This window comes from Ciconia boyciana, chromosome 2 (genome assembly GCF_034638445.1).
Source record: "Ciconia boyciana chromosome 2, ASM3463844v1, whole genome shotgun sequence".
NCBI classification, from domain to species: Eukaryota; Metazoa; Chordata; class Aves; order Ciconiiformes; family Ciconiidae; genus Ciconia; species Ciconia boyciana.
In genome coordinates this window covers 67,886,361-67,906,663 of record NC_132935.1, presented here as the reverse complement: position 1 = coordinate 67,906,663, position 20,303 = coordinate 67,886,361, and the positions used below count along the sequence as shown (strand labels likewise).

Sequence of the window (20,303 nt, the reverse complement as noted above, 5' to 3'; positions counted from 1 at the left end):
CAAAACAAATGTTTTATAAACCATGATGGTTTTCATCATAATTAATAATTGTGTATAACTGTCTTTTTAAACCTTTTTTGGGGCTGCCAGTTTTATCACGAGCTGCCTTTTTTGCAGTGACAGTTTTCCTGCTGAGACTTTTCAGTTCTTTCCCCCACAGGGTCCTAATCCTCTTCTATAGTATTCCTCAAATCCTGAAAAATAATAAAGAAAAAAAAATCTTCTAAATAGTTTAGCAGCATAGGTAATTATCCCTATTCTTCCTTTGTGCCTTAGGCAGGCAAAATCTGTTCCTTCAAGAAGGAGGTAAAATTCAGTATTTGTTGGGTATATGCAGCCTCAGGTTCAACAGGGTAAGTGACTTTTAGTCAGGCAAGTTAAAAGCCTTTTGTATAAGATATAAGAAAGCTAGTACTGCAATTTGTTTCATAGTAGACTTTCATGGATTTTTTTTTTTTAAGAGGGGAGAGAGGGAGAGAAAGGAAATTATGTTCTGTTGGCACTATGATCTTTGTTTAGCCACTGATCAAAATGGAGGGTTGTAGTTAATAATGTATAAAATATATAGCATTTACTAACAATTTTTTATTACTTCAAAATAATTTCCTGTAAATTATTTCAAAATAATTACTACAGCTCTTCTCCAGCTTGTTTCCTAGTGCTTTTATTGTCTTGTATTTATTCTTTGTATTTTGGTTGCGTTGTTTTACTCTTTTTGGTTTTTTTCTTCTTCTTTGCCTTTCTTTCAGTTCCAGAGATAGTCAGGGAGACTCAAGATCTGATTGAGCGAGGGGAACTTCTGCAAGCTCATCGAAAACTGATGGATTTAGAGTGTTCTCGTGATAACCTGATGTATGAGCAGTATCGCATGGACAGCAAAAACACACATGACATGAACCTCATCCATACATACTTTGGGGATATGCAGAAACTTTCTGAGGAGTTGGCAAAGCAACTTTGGATGGTGGTTCAAAGATCTCTTGTTACAGTCCGACGAGATCCAACCTTGCTTGTTTCTGTTGTTAGGATAATTGAGAGGGAGGAGAAAATTGACAGGCGCATGTTAGACCGGAAAAAACAAACTGGGTTCATACCTCCTGGCAGACCAAAGAAGTGGAAGGAAAAAATGTTCAACATTTTGGAAAGAACTGTGAGCATACGAATTGAAGGCACTCAAGCAGATACTAGAGAATCTGACAAAATGTGGCTTGTGCGCCATCTAGAAATCATACGTAAATATGTCCTTGATGACCTGCTTGTGGGTAAAACCCTGCTGGATCAGTGTTTTCCTCCACATTATGACATTTTCAACAAATTGCTAAACATGTACCATCAAGCTTTGTCCACCCGCATGCAAGAGCTTGCTGCAGAGGATCTGGAAGCAAATGAGATTGTTAGCCTTCTAACTTGGGTTTTAAATACATACAAAAGGTAAGGTCCCCTTATCTTTTCTGTTGGCAATAGTTGAGAGTATGCATGCAAAACACAGTTTATGTGCTAATATTTGCCTGTCTATTAACATATAAGAAGATAAAAGAGGGAGAATAGTGAAGAACTTGCTGGTTTGATATTTGTTACATGTTTTGCTTTCTGGAAATTGCTTTAAAACTTGTTTGCATTTTCTAATATGCGATTTTGAGTTGCTTTGTAAGTGTAAAGTTTTAATGCAGTTAAAGACCTGCTTGAAGCTACAGTCATCTTGTATTTGTGTGCCAGTTTGGTGAAGTATTGGGAAGAGCAGAAGAGACTTGAGAGCTCATGTGTGAAACAAAGTATTTGTTGTTGGCCACAGCCCCAGAAGATTTGTATGGTTATTAACTTTCTATTGTTCTTTTTTACAGCAGTTGGGACTGTTTCAGTGTTGCTTTATTACTGTTAATGGAAAGAATGTAGTAACTTCCTTCAGGTTTTCTCTCAGAACTGTGTGGTGATTTGTTTATTTAGAAGAATTTCTGCTTACAGGTTGTCTCCTGTGATACTCTTAAACTCTTTTCTTTTGAGTTGTGTGATTTGTTGGAATAACTTAAGCTTCCCCCCCCCCCCCCCCCCCATCCTCCAGGTAGAAACAGCTCAAACATCAACTGTTTAGTTTTTGCTGGCATGTAGTTACTAGAGCAACTGATTTGTTTCGGAAAAAGTAATGCTAGCCTTTCTGTGGCTCATGACTGTAATCCTGTTCTCAGTAGCTGGCATTGACCCAGAGTCTGTGCTGTGTAAACTTTTGCTGTCTTCAGTTGTTCAATCTCACTAATTCAACAGATTGGATGCTTGATATAATACCATAGTATAATACCATAAAGCAAATAATACCAATACCATAATACCAGAGTATAATACCATAAAGCAAATAGACAGGAGATAATACTGTTCTGTAGAATTTTTATAACCAGCTTTAAGATTCGTTTTGCATTCAGAACTCTGTGCTTTGCTATACACTGTGAAGTTCTCCTGCTTTTCTTCCCTGCAAGGAACAATCAGGAGCACCCACTAATGCATACTTACATGCCTGTGCAGGATATATGAGAGATGCAGCTACTAATAAGGAGCTGAGTTCATTGGCATTTTCTTTGTTAATAGAAGGCCAGAGGAATAACTCCACAGTGAATGATAGAAATATGTGAATCCCTCTACCTATAGGGGCATGGCCTCAGCAGAAATCCTGCTCCCAGGTTCTTCATTTATGTCCTGGGGCTGATGTTCCAGTAAGGCAATTCTTGGTCTTAAAATTGCCCTTCTACGCTTCCCCCAGAAAGTAGAGCAGATTGCTATTGAGTTAGACAATTCAGAGCTAAAGCTCTCTCAATCCATGTGTTCCATCATAGGAAGGGCAAAGGGAGGGAGCAAAGCCAGCGTTGCATCTAGTTACAAAGCAAACAAATCAAAAAGGGGTCACTCCTGCTAAAGCAAGTTATGTGGCTTGTAGCACCTGATGGCAGAATCTTCTAAAGGAAATGAAACAGTGAGAGGAGTAGACGCGGTACAAAATATCTGGAGAATGCACTTCTCCACTGTATCTCCATCTAACAAGTGTCATGAAAATTAGAGGAAAAATCTCAGGAAAAAAATTAAGGCTTTGAGTTTCTCTCTTCTCTTAAAAAAAAAAAAAAGGCGTGATAGGGCAGTACAGTAATTATATTCTTACAGATTACAATAAACTGTTATAAAGAGGATGATAATTAATTGTTGTGTGTGTTTGTAGTGAACAGTAGAAGAAGAAATCAGCTCAGGCTTGTGAGTGGGAAAAGTAAAGTGCTCAACTGGAATACTTGCAGAGCTTACCAAATCTGTTGCTGGACATCTCTTAACAATACAATAAACAGTTCTCTGTAGGGATATGTTTATTATAAACTGTGAAGGAGGATGGCCTATATGACATCATGAGAACTGTGTTTCTGTGATATTTCACCCTCTTTTCCCTGTACGAAAAATAGGTTCTAAACTGCTGTTACATTCCTTGTTCACTTCTATGGAATATTGTATGGTGGAAGATAGTTTTGTCCTTTCTAATCTCTCTCTACTTGTATTAAATGTAATTGAATATTAGAAGGAACATATAAATTTGTATCTGTATTTGCATGTTATAGCTGCACTTCAAAACCAGCTGAGAAAATACTGACCAATTAAGAGAAGCATTGAGGTTTTTTCCATGTAATTAATTGATAAGAAAGCCATGCATAAGTTCTGTTTACAATATTTGCAAGGTAGGAGTTTTAAAAGAATCCTGGTGTTCTTTCCTAGAGCACGTCTTGGAAGCTGGTTTTGGACTCCTGTATGTATTCAACTCATGGCTGAGAAATAAAAGTGATGCTCTATGTGGAATATTAGCCTTTAATCTTTGAGTTCGATGCAGTTTTACTGTGCTAGATTTATTTCTCTCTCGTATTTAAGTCAATGAAAGTTTTGGAAACATACTGCTATTACAAAATCTGTACCGGGTTGGGACCGGTCTAATCTGTGTTTTAGGGGAAAATATAAGTCTTGTAAGATCCTGATGCCCATATTCATAACATAGCTTTATCAGATGCTCATCAAGTGTTAACAAAACTGCTAAGAGTTCACCAACATTGCTACAGGCAGTGTCAACAATCTTCACTCTAAGGAACAGAAGGAATGGTACTATATATCTAGCTGGATGCTGTCTCTGGATCGAGTACCTCTTTTTACAAGACAAAGCAGGATCGGTGGCAAGCCTGGCATAGGAGGCAGAATAGAAGCTTTCTAAAATGTTAGTTTCCAGATAATACAATTATGGTTGAAATTGCAACTTGATTATAAACTTTTTGTTGAAGGGAAGTAACTCTTCCCTACAGTTAGAAGCCTCCTGACACTTCTAAGAGGGTTGTCTATCACTTCCTTTCCCCTAGACACTTGGCTTGTGGCAATCAGGAAGGAGAACTTGTGTATAGACAAAATTTTGTCTTTGGGGGCTAGAGGTAGAAGCCTGTGGTGTTTGTTTTGGGGTTTCAGTTGATAAGCTTTGAGAAAGATTGAATGCCCCTGTGGCCTTGTGAAGTAGGGATAATGGTGCTATAATGAGGCTAGAAATATTTTCTAATATGGCACAGTGCCATAAACAGCTTCTCACATTTCCTCTGAATAAGCCTGGAGCAGGTCCTGCTATTACGTGTATTCTTTTTGTAAACAGCAACAGAATGGAATTCAGTTTTCTGAATAGCTTGAGCCGCTTAAAATATCTTCAGTCTCTTTTCCTACAGGCTCAGGAAAACGCTACAAATGTTAAGTGTTCAGTTACAGTATCTTTTATGGTTTCAAAGACAAAAATTTTGGTTTTTAAGTAGTTAGCCATAGCATGGGGGTTTTCTTAGTGCTTTGAGATTTTTTTCATGATGTGGAAGCACCACTATGCTGACCACTGCATGTACCCAGAGAACAACTTTAACTTGCAGAACTATACAAACTAAACAATTGTTTAGGAATTTTTTTTATTTGCTGTTTGTTTTTTATAGTTGCCACTGCAAATATAGAATTTGTGGCCTCCTTCTGAAAAGCACACTAGAAATGGAATGTGAAACTATTTATGTTATTATGATTGAATATCTTTCCATCAACTGTTAATAAAGCACTCTCTGAAGAGTGTGGTTTTGAGTTATTGATTTTTTGAGCATGAAATATTAAGAGTTCTTGCTATGTTGTGCTTTGGCATAGCTTTGTTTTTTTGTTTTAGTTACACAAGCAACTCATTATATAATCTTATATAGATGCAAAATATCAGTGTAAAATATTGATTTTTTTTTTTATATAATCCTTGTCAAAATATTTTTGAGGGTTGCTCTAGTTTCTTTCTAATCCTATAAAATCAAGAATTTTCCTTTGCAAACAAGTATAGCTAATGGTGCTGTTATAATACAGTACCCATGAAGTGCACTTTTGATTTGGCATGCAAGGTGCCTCCTCCTCTTATATTAGGTGTGTTCTCTACCAATACAGAAGCATTGGTAGATTTTCTTTTAGTATATTTTAGCTTTGATATGGATGTGATACAAGTAGCAAAACAGAAGGTCTTTTGAGAAACTCTGAGGAGAGTATTTTGTACTTTTCACTGATCTTTCCCGTTCTGAAATTCAGAATGTGTAAGTTGTCTGTCATCACCTCTGAAATTTAAGAGACATATAAAAATGTCCCCTGTTAAGAGACCACAGGTTGAACCAGTTGGCTTTTATTCAGTCTTAAGCAATCACTAATTCTCATACATAAAAGTTAGAAACACATGAAAGGTTTGAATATTTAAAATGTCTGTAACTTTTTTTTTAATATATGCTGGCCTATAGCTTTTACATCCATTTACTTTCTTTTATGTAGTTTTATTTACATTCCTTGTAAATGCATTTATTGTTGCAATTACTATTAAGAACTTTTGAAATGTATAGATATTGGAAAATTGCTGCTTACAGTAGTCATACAAAAAAAGCTGCATAGTTTTTAATTTTTTTATCTCAGTTTTCTTTACTAATCTGCACTCTTTTAAACTCAGTACAGAGATGATGGGAAATTCAGAACTGTCTCCCGAAGTGGATGTAAATTCTCTGAATCCTCTGATTTCGCAAAATGTGGTAGACCAGCTTCTCAGCAAGTATATGTCAACGCTTACTGTGAGTAATAATAATGCAAAGACACCTTCAGATGAGTTTATAGCTTCATTAGTGCCTCAGTGCTGTTCCTCCATCAGAGGAAACTAATGTGACAAATGTGAACTCGATATTACTTTTATAAATTTTCATATACTATGTGTAGGTTTGTTTATAAAGTTATAATCAGATGATTTTATAGATGTAAATCATGACATTTCAAGGAAATGCTTTACAGACTGTATTAATCATATTTTATTAGAAAGGAAGGAATTCCAGTGTTCGGATGTCTAAATTCATAGTGCTAGTATGTTAGGTATTACTATACTTACAAGCCACTGAATGCAGCTTGGTCCCTATAGTAACTACATCAACATTTGATACAGATGTGATCTTTTCAAGGTAATCAGGATGTTCATGTTTGCCAGTTTGATTCTTTTAACAGTCTTCTCATGCCTGTCAACTGCATGAGCATAATTTCCTTTTGTGGATGCCATTTCAAGTGCATCTTAAATATAAAGACACTGCTTCTTGGTTATCTGAAGAGTCACTGGATATTGGTCAACTACATGGCAAAGGAATCAGTCTGCAATTGTCAGGTTTTTAAATGTGTTTTTCTTTAAAAATCCACTGTTGATTGCCTCTGAGACTGGATGTTGGGATAGTTGGAACTTTGGACTTGCTGTTCTTACATTGTTCAACTGAATTCCTACTCCTAAGTTTAGGAGCTCTGCCAAGCAGAGGAGGGAAAATTTTTGCTTCTTTGGATGTGTCATCTACTAAAATATGTCCAGCAACAGCAATTACTTGGACTCGATATTCATCACAATAATATGAACCAATCTTGTTATGTCTCAAGGAAGTTATCAGTAGAGGCTCTGTTTCATATTAGCTTTACTAGGACTTTTATGCAAGTTTATTTTTCTGCAATTACCTTTAGGACAAAAAAAATTGGTTTATTTTCTCAAGCTACTTTTGGCTTGACTCAGGAAATGCCTTTGAATTAATTTTGTCCCCTCTTAAGATGAAAAAATATACCTATATTGGTTTTTCAGAAATGTTTTTTCCCTATGTACTGAAAAATAATATATGTAGAACATTGTTGTATTTATATTCTATAAATATAATAAAGCTAAGCTGCTATTCTATTAAACACGGGTGGTTTTCTTTTGCTGGTTTTGATTTTTGGCTGTATCTTCTTTTTGAGGCAGAAAATACTGAAACTGCCTATTTGTTTCACAGGATTCAGCCTGATCTAATATTCTCTACACATCCCCACTTACGCTTCTACTTAACTTCTTTTGATGTTGTGTTTAAAACTGTTTATAAACAAAATATTTACCCAAACAGAACCAGTTATGAAAGTATTTCCTAATTGCGACTATCAACTGAAATATTGATGTTTAAGTCAATAAAAATATCTCATTTTCATGAGAAATAAAATGCTAATAGATTTATTTTTTCCCAAGCACCTCAGCTTGTAAAAAAGTTATTGTAAATGATGATGTTAAGGTGAAAAATGTTGACGTCCCCTGGGCTGCTGGCTTAAAAGATTAATTCTTCTTTGCAAATCATATCTCATCAGAGCAGTTCCGTGCTTATGAGGAAAAAAGACAGTACATCATTTCACATAATTGAAGATGGTACTGTATGTACTTAGCAGATACAGCACTTGACAGGCCACTCACTGTAGTCAAAAAGAGAAGAAGAAAACTACAGGTCTGTGTTTGGTCAACAGCCTTTCTTGTGCAGGAAGATTGTAGAGCTTTCAGTTTCTTCCTTTATCCTATCTGCTGATAGGAGTTTTGACCAAAAGATACTGATTTCATACATTAAAAAATGTAAACATTAAAAAAAAAAAAGTACCTATTTTAGACTTTTTTGCCCTTTCTGTCCTTGCCTACTGGTCATGTTTAATTTTGCATGGTAGGGCACACTAATATACCTGTTACGCATTGGAAAGAAGTATGAACCTTTATATTACTAGGGGTTTTAACTAAATGTGAACAAAGTGGAAAAGAGGCAGAAACCTTCAACCCTTTGAAAACATAGGGATAATTTTTTTAGATAGACAGAAATCAAAGAATCCAATTACATATTTAGCAAACATGTTGGTCTTTACTACCTACTCTTGCAAATATGTCCATGCTATCTGAGTCATGCAAGTGATCAGAAAACTGGCTTAATCTAGTTCTATAAAAAGTTGTTCTTAATGTCTGTTTGCTGTATAATGTGCTTGTCGGATGGGAGGAGAGCCAACTATTGTATCTCCATCAGTGTTTTCTGTAGCACTTAAGTTCCAAGAAATGCAACTCATTTAATCTAATCCTGGGGTTTTGTCCCCAATGGTAACAAGAATCAGTTTCCTAAAATGTAGGTAAAAGGAACTACAAGCAGATACGTGCTAATTTTCCTGCATTAAGTATTACCCTAATTTTTTCAGTGGTTGAAGAATTCAGTTTGAAACCTAAAGCCTGAGACTTAATAAATGCTTCCAAAGTTAGTAAACATGTTGATTCTGACAAACTAAGTTGCTCCTTGTGTTTGGAGCCCTCCCCTTCCAAAATGTGCCTAAGCTTCACTCAAATTACATCACTAGTTTACCAGTACTAACCTTTGTCAATGCAAATTTTAATTTGTCTATGTTAGCTATATCCTGCAGGGATGACAAGAGTGGTCAACGTTATCTGTTACTATGCCACTCTTCATTATGGAAATACCTGCTATTCCAGATATTGTAGTGGGGTTTCTTCTCGTGTTAAATTGAAAAATCTTTTCTTTTTCTCGGTTGCTTTATTTAATGTAGTCTAACATCATTGGATGGCTACGAAAAGCACTGGAGACAGATAAAAAAGACTGGGTAAAAGAAACTGAACCGGAAGCAGATCAAGATGGGTACTATCAGACTACGCTCCCAGCTATTGTTTTTCAGGTATAAGAGAACTTGGTTATTCTAGAAAATCTACAGAAGCAGTACTTGGATTTTGGGGGAATGGAGGGGCGGAGGGCAGGAACCAAACTGTTTGGAATGCCATTGTTTCTATGTCTGTTGAAGTATAGTTTTTTTTTTTCCTGTAGAGTTGTTAGTTGGAGCGGTTGTTTCTTCTGAGGGTTTTTATTTGCCTTTTTCACTTTAACACTTACAGACTTAGTTCTTTTTATGTGTAGATGGGAAACATATTTTTCACAGCCTATTTAGTTGTTATTTGTATTTAGTTAACTGATTTTACTTAGGCCTCTTCACGTAAATTTGTAGCATAAGCCTACCAGATGAGGTGTTTGTAAGTTATTAGAATATAGTTTGTTAATATGGTGCTGAGGTAGTTAGGCATGTATTTGTTCCTATAAATTATTCATTATACAAACATCTTAATACTGGAAAGAAAAGTTCTGTTGAAGATCAAAAATTTTGCTGTTTAAACTCTACTTCAGTTAACATTAATGCCTGTCCAAATTATTAAATAGCCTCAAAACAGAAAAGATAAGGCTATTTCTAAGATCTTAACAAAAAAAAAGGAAAAAAGCCACAAAAAACCCCCCAACCTGCACCACCCTGTTGTTGGCAGTAGAAATGGAAAGTTTTTAAAGTGATCTTTGTCAACTAGAAAAATGTCAGCTTATTATGCTAATTTTCTAATTTTTCTTTACAAATAGTGTGTTAGGTACCTTCAATGAAAGATAGATGGTCTCTTTTTCCTGCATTTGTTTGCTGCTTTATTTTTTTTCTGTCTTATACCACGATTTTTGCTACATTCTTTCACATTTGTACTGGTGCCAAGGTTGACTTCATCTAATCCTTTTCAGAAAATGTGTGATGTCAAAGAACCTGATGGCTGATTGGCTCTAGTGTTGTCCTGTCAAAGGCTGCAGTGTTGAGATTCATGTAACAGTGGAACTTTCAAAATCATCTCAGCACAAAAGCAGCTCATGTTTCCACCTGGCTTTGTACCCTTCCTTTCCAGTCCCCCTCCTCTCAAACACTGACCCTGTAGATCACCTAGATCTTGTGGTTAGTTGTGTTTCTAAAGTTTAGGGGCCCCTTCTACTTCACTAATGTGAAGTTACTACTTTGATATATGGGGAAAGCAAAGGAATTCAAGTTATAAGGTTATTCATTACTAGCCGCAGGAGCTGACCCAAGAACTTTGATCTACTGTAAAGGCAAATTCCTGAATTAGAAATACTAAGTACTTTTTGCTGAAGAAAGAATGCAACTGTTTTCAGTACCAGGAGAAAATTGCAGCATACATTTATGGTTGTCAATTTATTAATTACACTTATGGAAATAGTGATTTTTGGTTTAGTCAGCAGCAATTGTCTGGGCTTGTTTGAAAACAAACAAACAAACAAAAACACCAAAAAGCATACGTAGAGCTGGTGCTAGCGAGAGTCCACAACAAGACAGGAGTTCTGTCTTTGGTTTTCCACTGATAAAGGCCTCTCTTTAAACTATTTTTAACTTAGATGTTTGAGCAGAATCTTCAGGTGGCTGCTCAGATAAATGAAGATTTGAAAACAAAGGTACTCCTTCTATGTCTTCAACAAATGACTTCATTTCTAACCAGGTAACATAATTTTTAAAATATAAATGCTTTATCCTGCCTCAGCCTCTCTTTGTTCCTACAATTCCAATACTTGTTTTTCCCGTGGATGTTTCTTTACTGCTTTGTCTTTCTCCTATCACATCCATGCCAACCAAGCTTTTCTTCCCTTTCCTTTTCTTGCTTTCTTCCTCCTTTCCCCACTTTCACCACAGAAGTTCTTCTGTGCTGTTGAGTGGCACTTTCAGTTCCTCTCTGCAAATGGCTCTAACTTTTGGAGTCATGTCCACTTTCTTTTATATCTCAAATTTGTATCTCTTTCTCATAAGGAAGACAGAAAACACCTCCTTGGGTGGATTCTGCCCAGAACAGAGACTAAACATCACATGAGCAACAAGCCCTTTATAAAATACTTCTAAATACCTGACAGGCCCTTATGGAGCATTTGGTCCTACAGGTGTACTTAAGTTATTACAGATTTCTGTCTGTTTTAATGCCATTCCTTGTATATGTCACAGGTACAAAGATGAAGCACAGTTGTATAAAGAAGAACATCTTAAAAATCGTCAGTATCCTCAGTGCTATGTTCAATACATGATTGCAGTCATCAACAACTGTCAAACCTTGAAGTAAGTGTGTATGTTCTTGCAGTATTGTGAGAAAAGTAAGTATTGATATTTCATTTGTAATACTACATGTTCCCAGGACCTTCTCTTCTTTTGTATGCAAAGACAGTTTCAGTTAAGATAGTTTAGCTGACTAAACAAAGATGACAGGTTTAAATATATTACTGTTTTAAGAGGCAGATATTGTGATTGCTCTTGCCTTTGGCAAGCCAAGCCATTGCCCCTCACTGGCAAAAATCCATTTGTTATTCCAAGAATTTCATTGCCAAAGAATAATTTATCTTCAACTTTGAGAATTTAAAAAAGTAATTTCAGTTAGTTTAGCTGGGGCCTGCCGTCTTCTCTCACATTTGATCTCTCACAGTTCACCTTCAAGCAGTGTGATCAAGGTGAACTGAACTGGAGAAAAGTAAATGTAGAGCTTGCTCTATTAAGAATATCAAAAGAGGAGAAAGAAATCCTCACTGCTTATGTTTCAGTGGTCAGCAATCCAGCCCCATGTTCATCTATATCTGCTGCCATTCTCAAGTCTACAAATCAGCAGTGGTTTGTTACCAGCATACAAGCAGTCTAGGTTGATCACTCTGAAATCATGCTGGGAGAGTAAATTAAGGCTTCCAAAGCAAGCAGCAAGCATTATTTCCCCTTGCAAAAATAAGACTGTCTAGTATGTCTCTTTCTGTGTACGCACCCTGAAAATTTAGTAGCAATGCAATTGTGCATCAGTGGATGATGAAAAGCATTGTTATTTGTCACAGAGAATCTATAAGCAGTCTGAAAAGAAAATACTTGAAAATTGAAATGGAAGACACGTTGTCAAGCAGTCATACAAGCATGGATGCAACTTTAGACATCATTGCCAAAGAAGGATGCTCTAGCCTGCTAGATGAAGTCTTTATGGATTTAGAGGTTAGAACTTCTTTTCCTCAAAAAACCAGAAGTATTATTTTATAAGGAAAAATAATTCAGGAATGAAGTAGTTATGAAGCCTTTTGATTGCTAAACATATTTTATATGTGGTGTGCTAGTAAAATGCCGGTAAACGTCAGTATTGTTCTTCACTGCTATAGTTTGCTTGTAGGAGACTGAAAGGTTGCTTAATTCTTTCACAGGATGACTTCAGGCAGGTGCTTTGTATATAGTGAATATTTTCTAGCAGATTGTACTTAGTCTTATACCTATGTAGTTGAGCTTTAAGAATTATTTGGGAAACTACAGCTGATACTAAGTTATTATCTTTGTACAGGTGCAGTACACCTATAATTAACATAGTGAATTGACTCTAAAGGTGGGCCCCTTCTGACTGATAAATTTCCATGTTTAAGAATTCTAGCTGCTGGTATAGAATCCCCCAGGGAAAAAAAATAATTCTTTTTATTACTAAAAAGAAATTGGGAGTATGGGGAGGGAGGCAGGGAAATTAGAGAAATGGCAGGGGCGAAGAAAGATGCTCTGGGACTTGTTCGATTTGTAATATTTTGAACTACTGTAAACACCTTGAATGACTCACAGTAAGAAAGATGTGGGAACAGTGTTTATTTTAAACTTGGAGCTTTTAAGCAAAACCTTTATTTCTCACTAACTATGCTCATTGATTATGAGAAGACGCTCCATCTACTCTAATGACCATTCTTTGAAATTCACTAATGTCAAGCTTCATGTCACTATTATCACTTATAAAATACCGTGCTCTAATATGTAAAGAATTTTTCCTCTGTGGAGAACAAAGCAAGATGGATATGTAGATGTAGAGAACACTGGAATTACGTATTGTGGAGTTCTGGGAAAGGAGTAAAGTGTATAGGCCACCAAGTTTGGTATAGGCACAGAAAGTTTGTGTGGCCATCAAAGAGGAGCAACTGAGTAGCCAGTAGCAGTTCAAGAAACCAAGCATGAAGTTGCATTATCACAACAGTTTAAAAGTGCCCCATATTTAAAATTGGAATTGTCAGCTCTTAACACCAATTTTGTCCTTGGACCCGAATTTTTTTATTTAGTGTAGACATTTAAATAGGAATGTAATAAAGGATTTTAGAGAACTCACATGAAGCAAATGCTCAGGTTAGTGCAGTTGGTTTACATACACAGCGTCTATGTCATTCTGACAACTGATCACATAATTTTCCTACACTAACTGCTTATTCTTTTTGAAGGAGTGTAGTTTAGAAATGTGTGACACTTAAAATTGTCTCCTATTTTTTTGTAACTGCACTGAGATGATGAAAGTGTCAAAAATTTGTTCTGATCAATTGTTTGTGACTTTCACAGCCACATCTCAATGAGCTGATGACAAAGAAGTGGTTGATGGGGTCTAATGCAGTGGGGACTATCTGTGTCACTGTAGAGGATTATTTCAATGACTTTGCAAAAATAAAAAAGCCTTATAAAAAGGTAGGTGCAAAATATTCTATGATACTTTGCTAATGTACTCTGGATATCATGTTGGTTTGCAATTTCTGAACACGGAATGAAATTCAGAGTTGGAATACAGAAATCGGAATTGATTCATCACTGGAAATGAAAAGATGTTCATAATAATATTGCAATGATTCTAATCTAATATTAGACTAGAATATTCCGAATCTAATATTTCTCTCTCATCGTTTTTGTTCACAGCCATATGATATTGTCAAAGACAGACCAAAGTTGTAGGATTTAGTCCAGAGAATGTATTGGCATGTTACTATATTGTATTCTTACCAGCTTGTACTTTTCTACCTCTCCTCAGACGTTTGTAGTCAGCTAAAATTAGCTCTTCTGGAACTAGTTTTGCTGACCTGTAATTACTTTTTTTTATAAATGCACTTTCTGTAATTCCTAGTTTTAATATGTACAATGAGGCATAGTTAAATTGGTGCCATCAGGTTTAACAAATGCATAACTCATGTTTAAAGTGCTGTTACAGCAGCATAATATGCTAGGTTAGGATGTCTCCTTTTTTTTTTTTTTTATCCCTTCCCCTGTGGTCCGTCAAAGTATATCCGGATTTCTCTGTTATGCTTTAATCTTTGGTGGTATTGTTCTTGTTTTTATCTTTATTGAATTAAAGTCAGTTTTGTGTAGTTAAGATAGCATGCCTTAAATGATTCCCTAAGATTTAGGAAATACTTGAAGCTAGTAAGATCAGGATTTAGGTGAGGTCTTTGAACAAACCCTTACTAAGTAGAAGTGCGTAAAAGACAGTCTCAAAATCATACACTTACTCTTTCTTACCTTAACTCTTAAAGAGATAGAGGGGACTGCTCAAAGTTCCTCTGGCAATCTCTTAACCTTCAATATTTGCAGATCCTAGAAGCCTTATTATGTAAGTGAATAATATGCATTTTCAGTCCAGAAAAAGTACACAAAAGTTTAGGTTGGTCCCAGAATTAGTCTATATCCATGGAACAGTTTTATTTTCCAGATCTGGTTTGTTACTGTGAGGTAATAGTGCTTGGCATGAGTTTCTTTAAGTGTTAATACCAGTCTCTGCCATCACATGTGTTTCATCATGTAGCATTTATTACCACCTTATGGGGAAGAAGATGACAAACACATTTTTTGGCATTCATCATATGTGCTATTCCACTGTCTCCCAGCATGAAAAAATCTCCCACACAAGGCACCGTATGTTCTAGCACTGGATGGGACACACTTTTGTTTCCCTGGTTTGGAGTGGGCTTTTTTTCTGGTTTTAAAATATTCTTGGTTAACTTGGTTTTGAAAATCCAATTTTTAAAAGCCACATGAACTGAGAACCTCCGAAAAGACTATAGCCCAACGGGAAGGACACTGTTCTGGAACAGGGGAGATCAGGGGATCTGGATCTTACAGTCACTCTGCTTTGCCATTTTCCTCACATGTAAAATAAATGCCCTGCCATCGCACTGTTGGCTCTTCTTGAGTGTTCTTTTTCTCAGTTGTAGTAGAGCTGTTCTTCACTTACTTTTCAGTGGGCTGGGGCATACATGTCAGTCTCCACAGTCTATTCTGTGCAGTTAACTTTCCTCTGTGTAATTGGCATCAGTTCCATTAATGCAAGAGAAGCCATCCCTGAACAACCAGTAAACTGGTATTTCTGCACAGTCTTGAGAGCTGGACTTGGAAATCATATTTTTTGCATCCTGGATGAGGGCTGTGACTTACAATACTTTGCAATCTGTTGTTTTGTCTTCTTTTTCTTCCTTTCCTCTCTTTCCTGAAACCTTTCTCCAAAATTTTGACTGAAGAACATGTTGATTGAAACTAAAGCTTGATATATACTAATAAAATATGATAAAGAGTTTGTGACTACCTGTTATGCAGGCTTTTTCTTAATCATAAGTAACTTTGCCACCACCACCATGCTTAGGGGAAAAAAAAAAACACCTGAGGACTTGTGGGATTTAAGGACTCTCCTTACATTAGAATTGAAAAAACATGTAAAGGTTTGGGGGTTTTTGTTTTGTTATTTATTTCCAAACCTCAGCATTAGTCTTGCACCAATAGCAGATGCTTCACTTAGTCACCAGTAGCTATTTCCTATAAAAACACAAGTGCAGAACAGCAAATCAGTCAAGGAAGATGTGAGAAAGTGATTGCTGCTGGCTCTCTGGGCTTCTTACCAGACTTGACCCAGGGCACAGATAACGTAGGCAAGATTTGCAATGCTTTGTGCAACATACTGGAGTTTTCCAGCAGAAGCCTCTGTGATGGCTGGTCGTTCTTTGACCAGATATAAAGAGCAAGGCTGCAAGGCCAAGCACAGGTCTGTTCTAAAGATCATCCAAATTATTTCATATTTGTTCTTCTATCTTTGGTGCTCCTCAAAAGTAATTCAGACATGTCATTAGATATATCTTGGTTTTGTTGTTTCTCTTTCTTGTAATTGGTACATCCTTTTCATCAGGGAAGGACAGATTTTCACTTCTGTTAGCATTGTGAAAATCTAAAGCCACTCAAAATAAGTAGTATTAGCAAAAACTGTGTACTGGTGATTAAGTGCAAATACACATTTCAAAGCCTAATAACTGTTCAAAGACTAAAAATAATGGCTATGCTTGCAGGTATCACTGGCATAATCCACCACCTTTTTCTTTTCTTTCAGACAATGACTGTTGAGGCCCATCGGAGAGTGGTTGTGGAATACATCAGAGCAATCATGTTAAAACGTATATCTTTCAAGAATGCAGAAGAGAGAAAAGAGGGTGCAGAAAGAATGATCAAAGAAGCAGAACAGTTCAGATTTCTGTTTAAGAAGCTTGCGGCTGTAAGTATTTGCTTTGGGTAATGCTGTTAACCTGGTAATTTAGAATAAACCACGCATGTTTACTGCTTGGGGAAAATGGCTAGTTAGATCTCCATGTCGCCAGAATGTTGGGTGACTTGTGAATATCGAGGATGCCAGCTGAGGGCACAGGGTTTGTGAACACACACAGGCTTGCTGCTAAAGTTCCTGAGCACCGCTTTGTACTGCTTTGTGTTCATACAGCGCTCTGCAGCTGAATGTTTGAATGGCCTCACAGAGATAGGTACCCTGAATTTGTAGCAGTAAGTGAAAGAAAAAAGCAGTTGGTTGTTTAAAAAAAAATAATAATTGGGCTTTGCTTTTCCTGCCTGGAAGAAAGGACAATGCTGCATCAAATGGATGCAGTTGCTTATTACTCAAGTAGCATGCAATGTATTCCTTTAGAATCCACAAGACAAGTATGTTGACCCCATTTAAAGTGCAGCAGAAATAGAAAAGACAGGCCAAAAAAGGTACTTGAGAAACAATGTACAAGATAGGCCTAAAATTAATACTAAATCTTTTTTTAACTGCATAAGGAGCAGGAATCTGCAGCAAAGCTCCTGGGGCCAACAGATGACAAAATGCAAAAAGAATGCAGAGAAAGATAAAGCCTGAAAAACTGGCGGGGTGGGGAAGGGGCGGCGTTCATCTCTGCTCACTGTGGAAGATGTTGGGGTAACTCCTGCATCAGAGTCCTTCATTATGTGGCATTCTGTGTAAGATCTGTTTCAGATTAAGGCATGGATAGAAGAGGTTATGGAATAAAGGAAATGAACAATACCAGATTGGCAGGACCAGATGACCTGTAACTAAGAGCACTAAAATAGTCCAGAGATTAAATAGATATTGCAGTTCAGTTGATCAGTTGTTGAAAGCTGCCTTGGTGGCCAGATGACTAAAAGAAAGCTAATGCAGGGCCAGTTTAAGTAATGTTTCAGAAGAGATCTGGCTTTCACATCAGTTATTCCTAATGTTTATGCTGGCAAATTAGCAAAAGTTAGACTAGAATGCATCACTATGTGGATAAATACAATATATTGTTTGTAAAACATGTCTGTACTGATATTCTGAGGGTAGGTCTCTGGATGAAGAACAACAGGGAAAGAGGCTTATGATGACAATTCACAAATATTTTGTTTTCTTAATGTCTGAAAATTCAGCTCTTTGGCGAATTCAACGTCATTGTCAGACAAAATACTAATTAAAGGATTGTTTGTAGATATTGGGGGGGGATTGCTTTTGTTTTGGGGATTTTTTTATTTTTTTTTTTACTTTCCATCTTGCAGGGCTCTGGAGAGGACACTGAAGGACTCTGTGACATCATTGAAGCCATTGCAGAGGTTATCAAGCTAACTGATCCTTCATTGCTCTATCTGGAAGTTTCAATGTTAGTCAGTAAATACCCAGATATCAGGTAATTCTCTTTGCCCTCAAAGTTAAAAGATAGATAACATCATGGTTTCTTTGTAGTCTTGGGTGAATTTTAAAACAATGTGTAAATGTGTTCATATTTTTCATGTTTTAGAACGTAGCCACTTTCTTATGAAAAATAATGCTAATATAAAATATATGTGACCTGGACTAGGAGGTACATGTACTTAAGTACTCAGTGGAGTTAAGTACAGCAAAGGAATAATGAAAATACTTCCATTCTGTGTTTTGGGAGGATAAAATATGTTTTAGAGTCCTAAGAGCAGCCAAAGTAGTGCTTTATATTGAGCTGGAAAAGCCAGTTCTGAGTGACTAGAGATCTGATTAAGAATTAAAGTACACACTGAAACTGAATGAAAGGCTCGCCAACTAAGTGATATTTCTGACGATCTTACTTGTGCAGTTTCCTACTAATGCCAGTTCTACCATTTTCCTTTGACAGGGATGACCATATTGCAGCTTTGCTGACAGTGAGAGGCGATGCCAGCAGAGATATGAAGCAGACTATCATTGAGACTTTGGATAAAGGTTCAAGCCAACCGAATCCAAACTATGTGCCAATTTTTAAAGAAATTACAGTTCCTACTCTAACTGTGCCAAAACTTCTTAAGTAACTGCCAAATCTGTGTTTCTGTGTCATTACTGGTCTTGGATCAACAGGTTTGAAATATTTGAGGGCAAATTTGGCAATGCTATTTCAAGTAAAGTTCAATATACACTGATACTTGCTAGGCATGTTTCTTTCTAAAGACTTGGATGTGGGAAAATGTAATCAGATTTCTGAAAGAAGGTGGATGTAAAGGTCATGTTTGAAGAATGAAGCTTCTAATGGCCAAGGGGCTTTTTACTGACCCATTTGTTACAGCCGTTTTTGCTGTCAGCAAATACATTTTTCTCGTGGAATATGTTTGCACGGTGCACTGCAATGCCATATAAAGATATTTCTACCAAAAACAACAGAGCTGTATTAGTGCTGGATATACTAACATACATCGCTTACAATACCTAAGCAGACTCCTTTAGAACTATCTTTATATGGCACTGCACTGAGCATATATTAACATCCTCAATCCACTTTCACATTATACTTTATGTACTTACTTTGGTGTAAAATAGTTTATTTCAGAAAACTTAATTATGAAATCAGTTTCCCGCCTAAGGGACTTAATGAAATTGCTACTGTGCAATTTGATTATAGGTAGGGTGAATAAATAAATAAAGACATATGAGGTACAATCTTTTTTTTTTTTAATCGATTCACTAAAAACAGCACAAAAAGCACCACCTGTTCAATAAAATGTTAAACCATTGCTACCTTCAGCTGTCTATCCTTTACACCCTTACAGATTTACAGTAGATTTAAATCTTTTTGTTTGTTTTGTTTGAAGTGTGAATAAACTTTGGATTTAATAGTTTTCTGGAAACACAAGATACTGGTTTTTTATTTCCACAGTATTTTCAGATTAATGCTTAAAGCTAAGTTTCAGTATTTATTTGTTCTAATTATAAAATATTACTAGAAAATTGTGAAGTTAAACTTTATTTGATGAAGGACACAATGAAGGCAGCATCTGTTAGTACCTCAACAGAGTTGTCAGAGATAAGTACAAGGGAGACACAAGCCTACATTGTTCTAATTAACATGCTGGAGTTTGTATATGTAACTTGTTTGGCCTGCGAACACCCAGACCTTGTGCCACTCGTCCCCTCTCACTGACAACTCCTTACCCGGAAGAGATACGTGCAAGGTCAGCAGTTTGGACAAAGCGTAAAACAAAGATCGTGGCTTTTTTCATTGGTGGGGGCAGGGTGTCCCTAAGGATGAAGACGATTCACTAGAGCATCAGGTCGATATCTCTGTACCTGAGGAGTTCAGCGGTGTCTGGAGGCACTCCAGGTCCCATGGGACCTTACACTGCCCCTAGAAATTGCAGCTAGGGGGAGGGGAATCAGGCTGATTTTTGGAGGGTTGTGTTCAGTTCTCAGTTAAGAATTGTTGAGGTGATGCTGACTAATTTGGTTTGTATTTCAGTTTCAATCCTGTGGTTTCTGGGCTGTACCTGAAAATTCTTGTCCTGTGTGCTTTTGATCTTCAGTTTGTCCGAGGGAATCGGTTCATCGGGCTTTGTTTCTCCCTACACCCCCTTCTTCCTCTGCAGCAGCAACCCTGTAGCTCTTGGCTGTTAAACTTAACGCTGTTTCCCCTCCGTGACAAACCACCTCCCCTGAGTTGGGACCTCTTAGTCTCTCCCTGCCTGCCAGGGAACGGTCACAAGGACGGCTCCTGCCCTTGCAGAAACCCTCGCGGTGGATGAGGGCTCGTGTGGAGGACCGCCATTAACCTGTGACCGCGGATCCCTACGCCCTGTTC

General features: G+C 36.9%; 1 protein-coding gene across 4 annotated transcripts in view; it reads left to right on the top strand.

The window, feature by feature from the left end:
* EXOC3 (exocyst complex component 3) overlaps positions 1–19,350 on the top strand; it is a 28,167-nt gene extending 8,817 nt beyond the window's left edge. For all 4 annotated transcript variants that reach the window (XM_072852921.1, XM_072852923.1, XM_072852922.1 and 1 more), the window contains 10 exons: positions 750–1,431; positions 5,993–6,110; positions 8,893–9,018; positions 10,551–10,651; positions 11,146–11,256; positions 12,012–12,162; positions 13,522–13,644; positions 16,319–16,480; positions 17,788–17,915; positions 18,375–19,350. In XM_072852921.1, coding sequence (XP_072709022.1) covers positions 750–1,431; positions 5,993–6,110; positions 8,893–9,018; positions 10,551–10,651; positions 11,146–11,256; positions 12,012–12,162; positions 13,522–13,644; positions 16,319–16,480; positions 17,788–17,915; positions 18,375–18,546 — 1,874 coding nt within the window. In that variant the 3' untranslated portion in view covers positions 18,547–19,350. The remainder of the gene's footprint in view (positions 1–749; positions 1,432–5,992; positions 6,111–8,892; positions 9,019–10,550; positions 10,652–11,145; positions 11,257–12,011; positions 12,163–13,521; positions 13,645–16,318; positions 16,481–17,787; positions 17,916–18,374) is intronic.
* Positions 19,351–20,303: the final 953 nt, after the last annotated feature.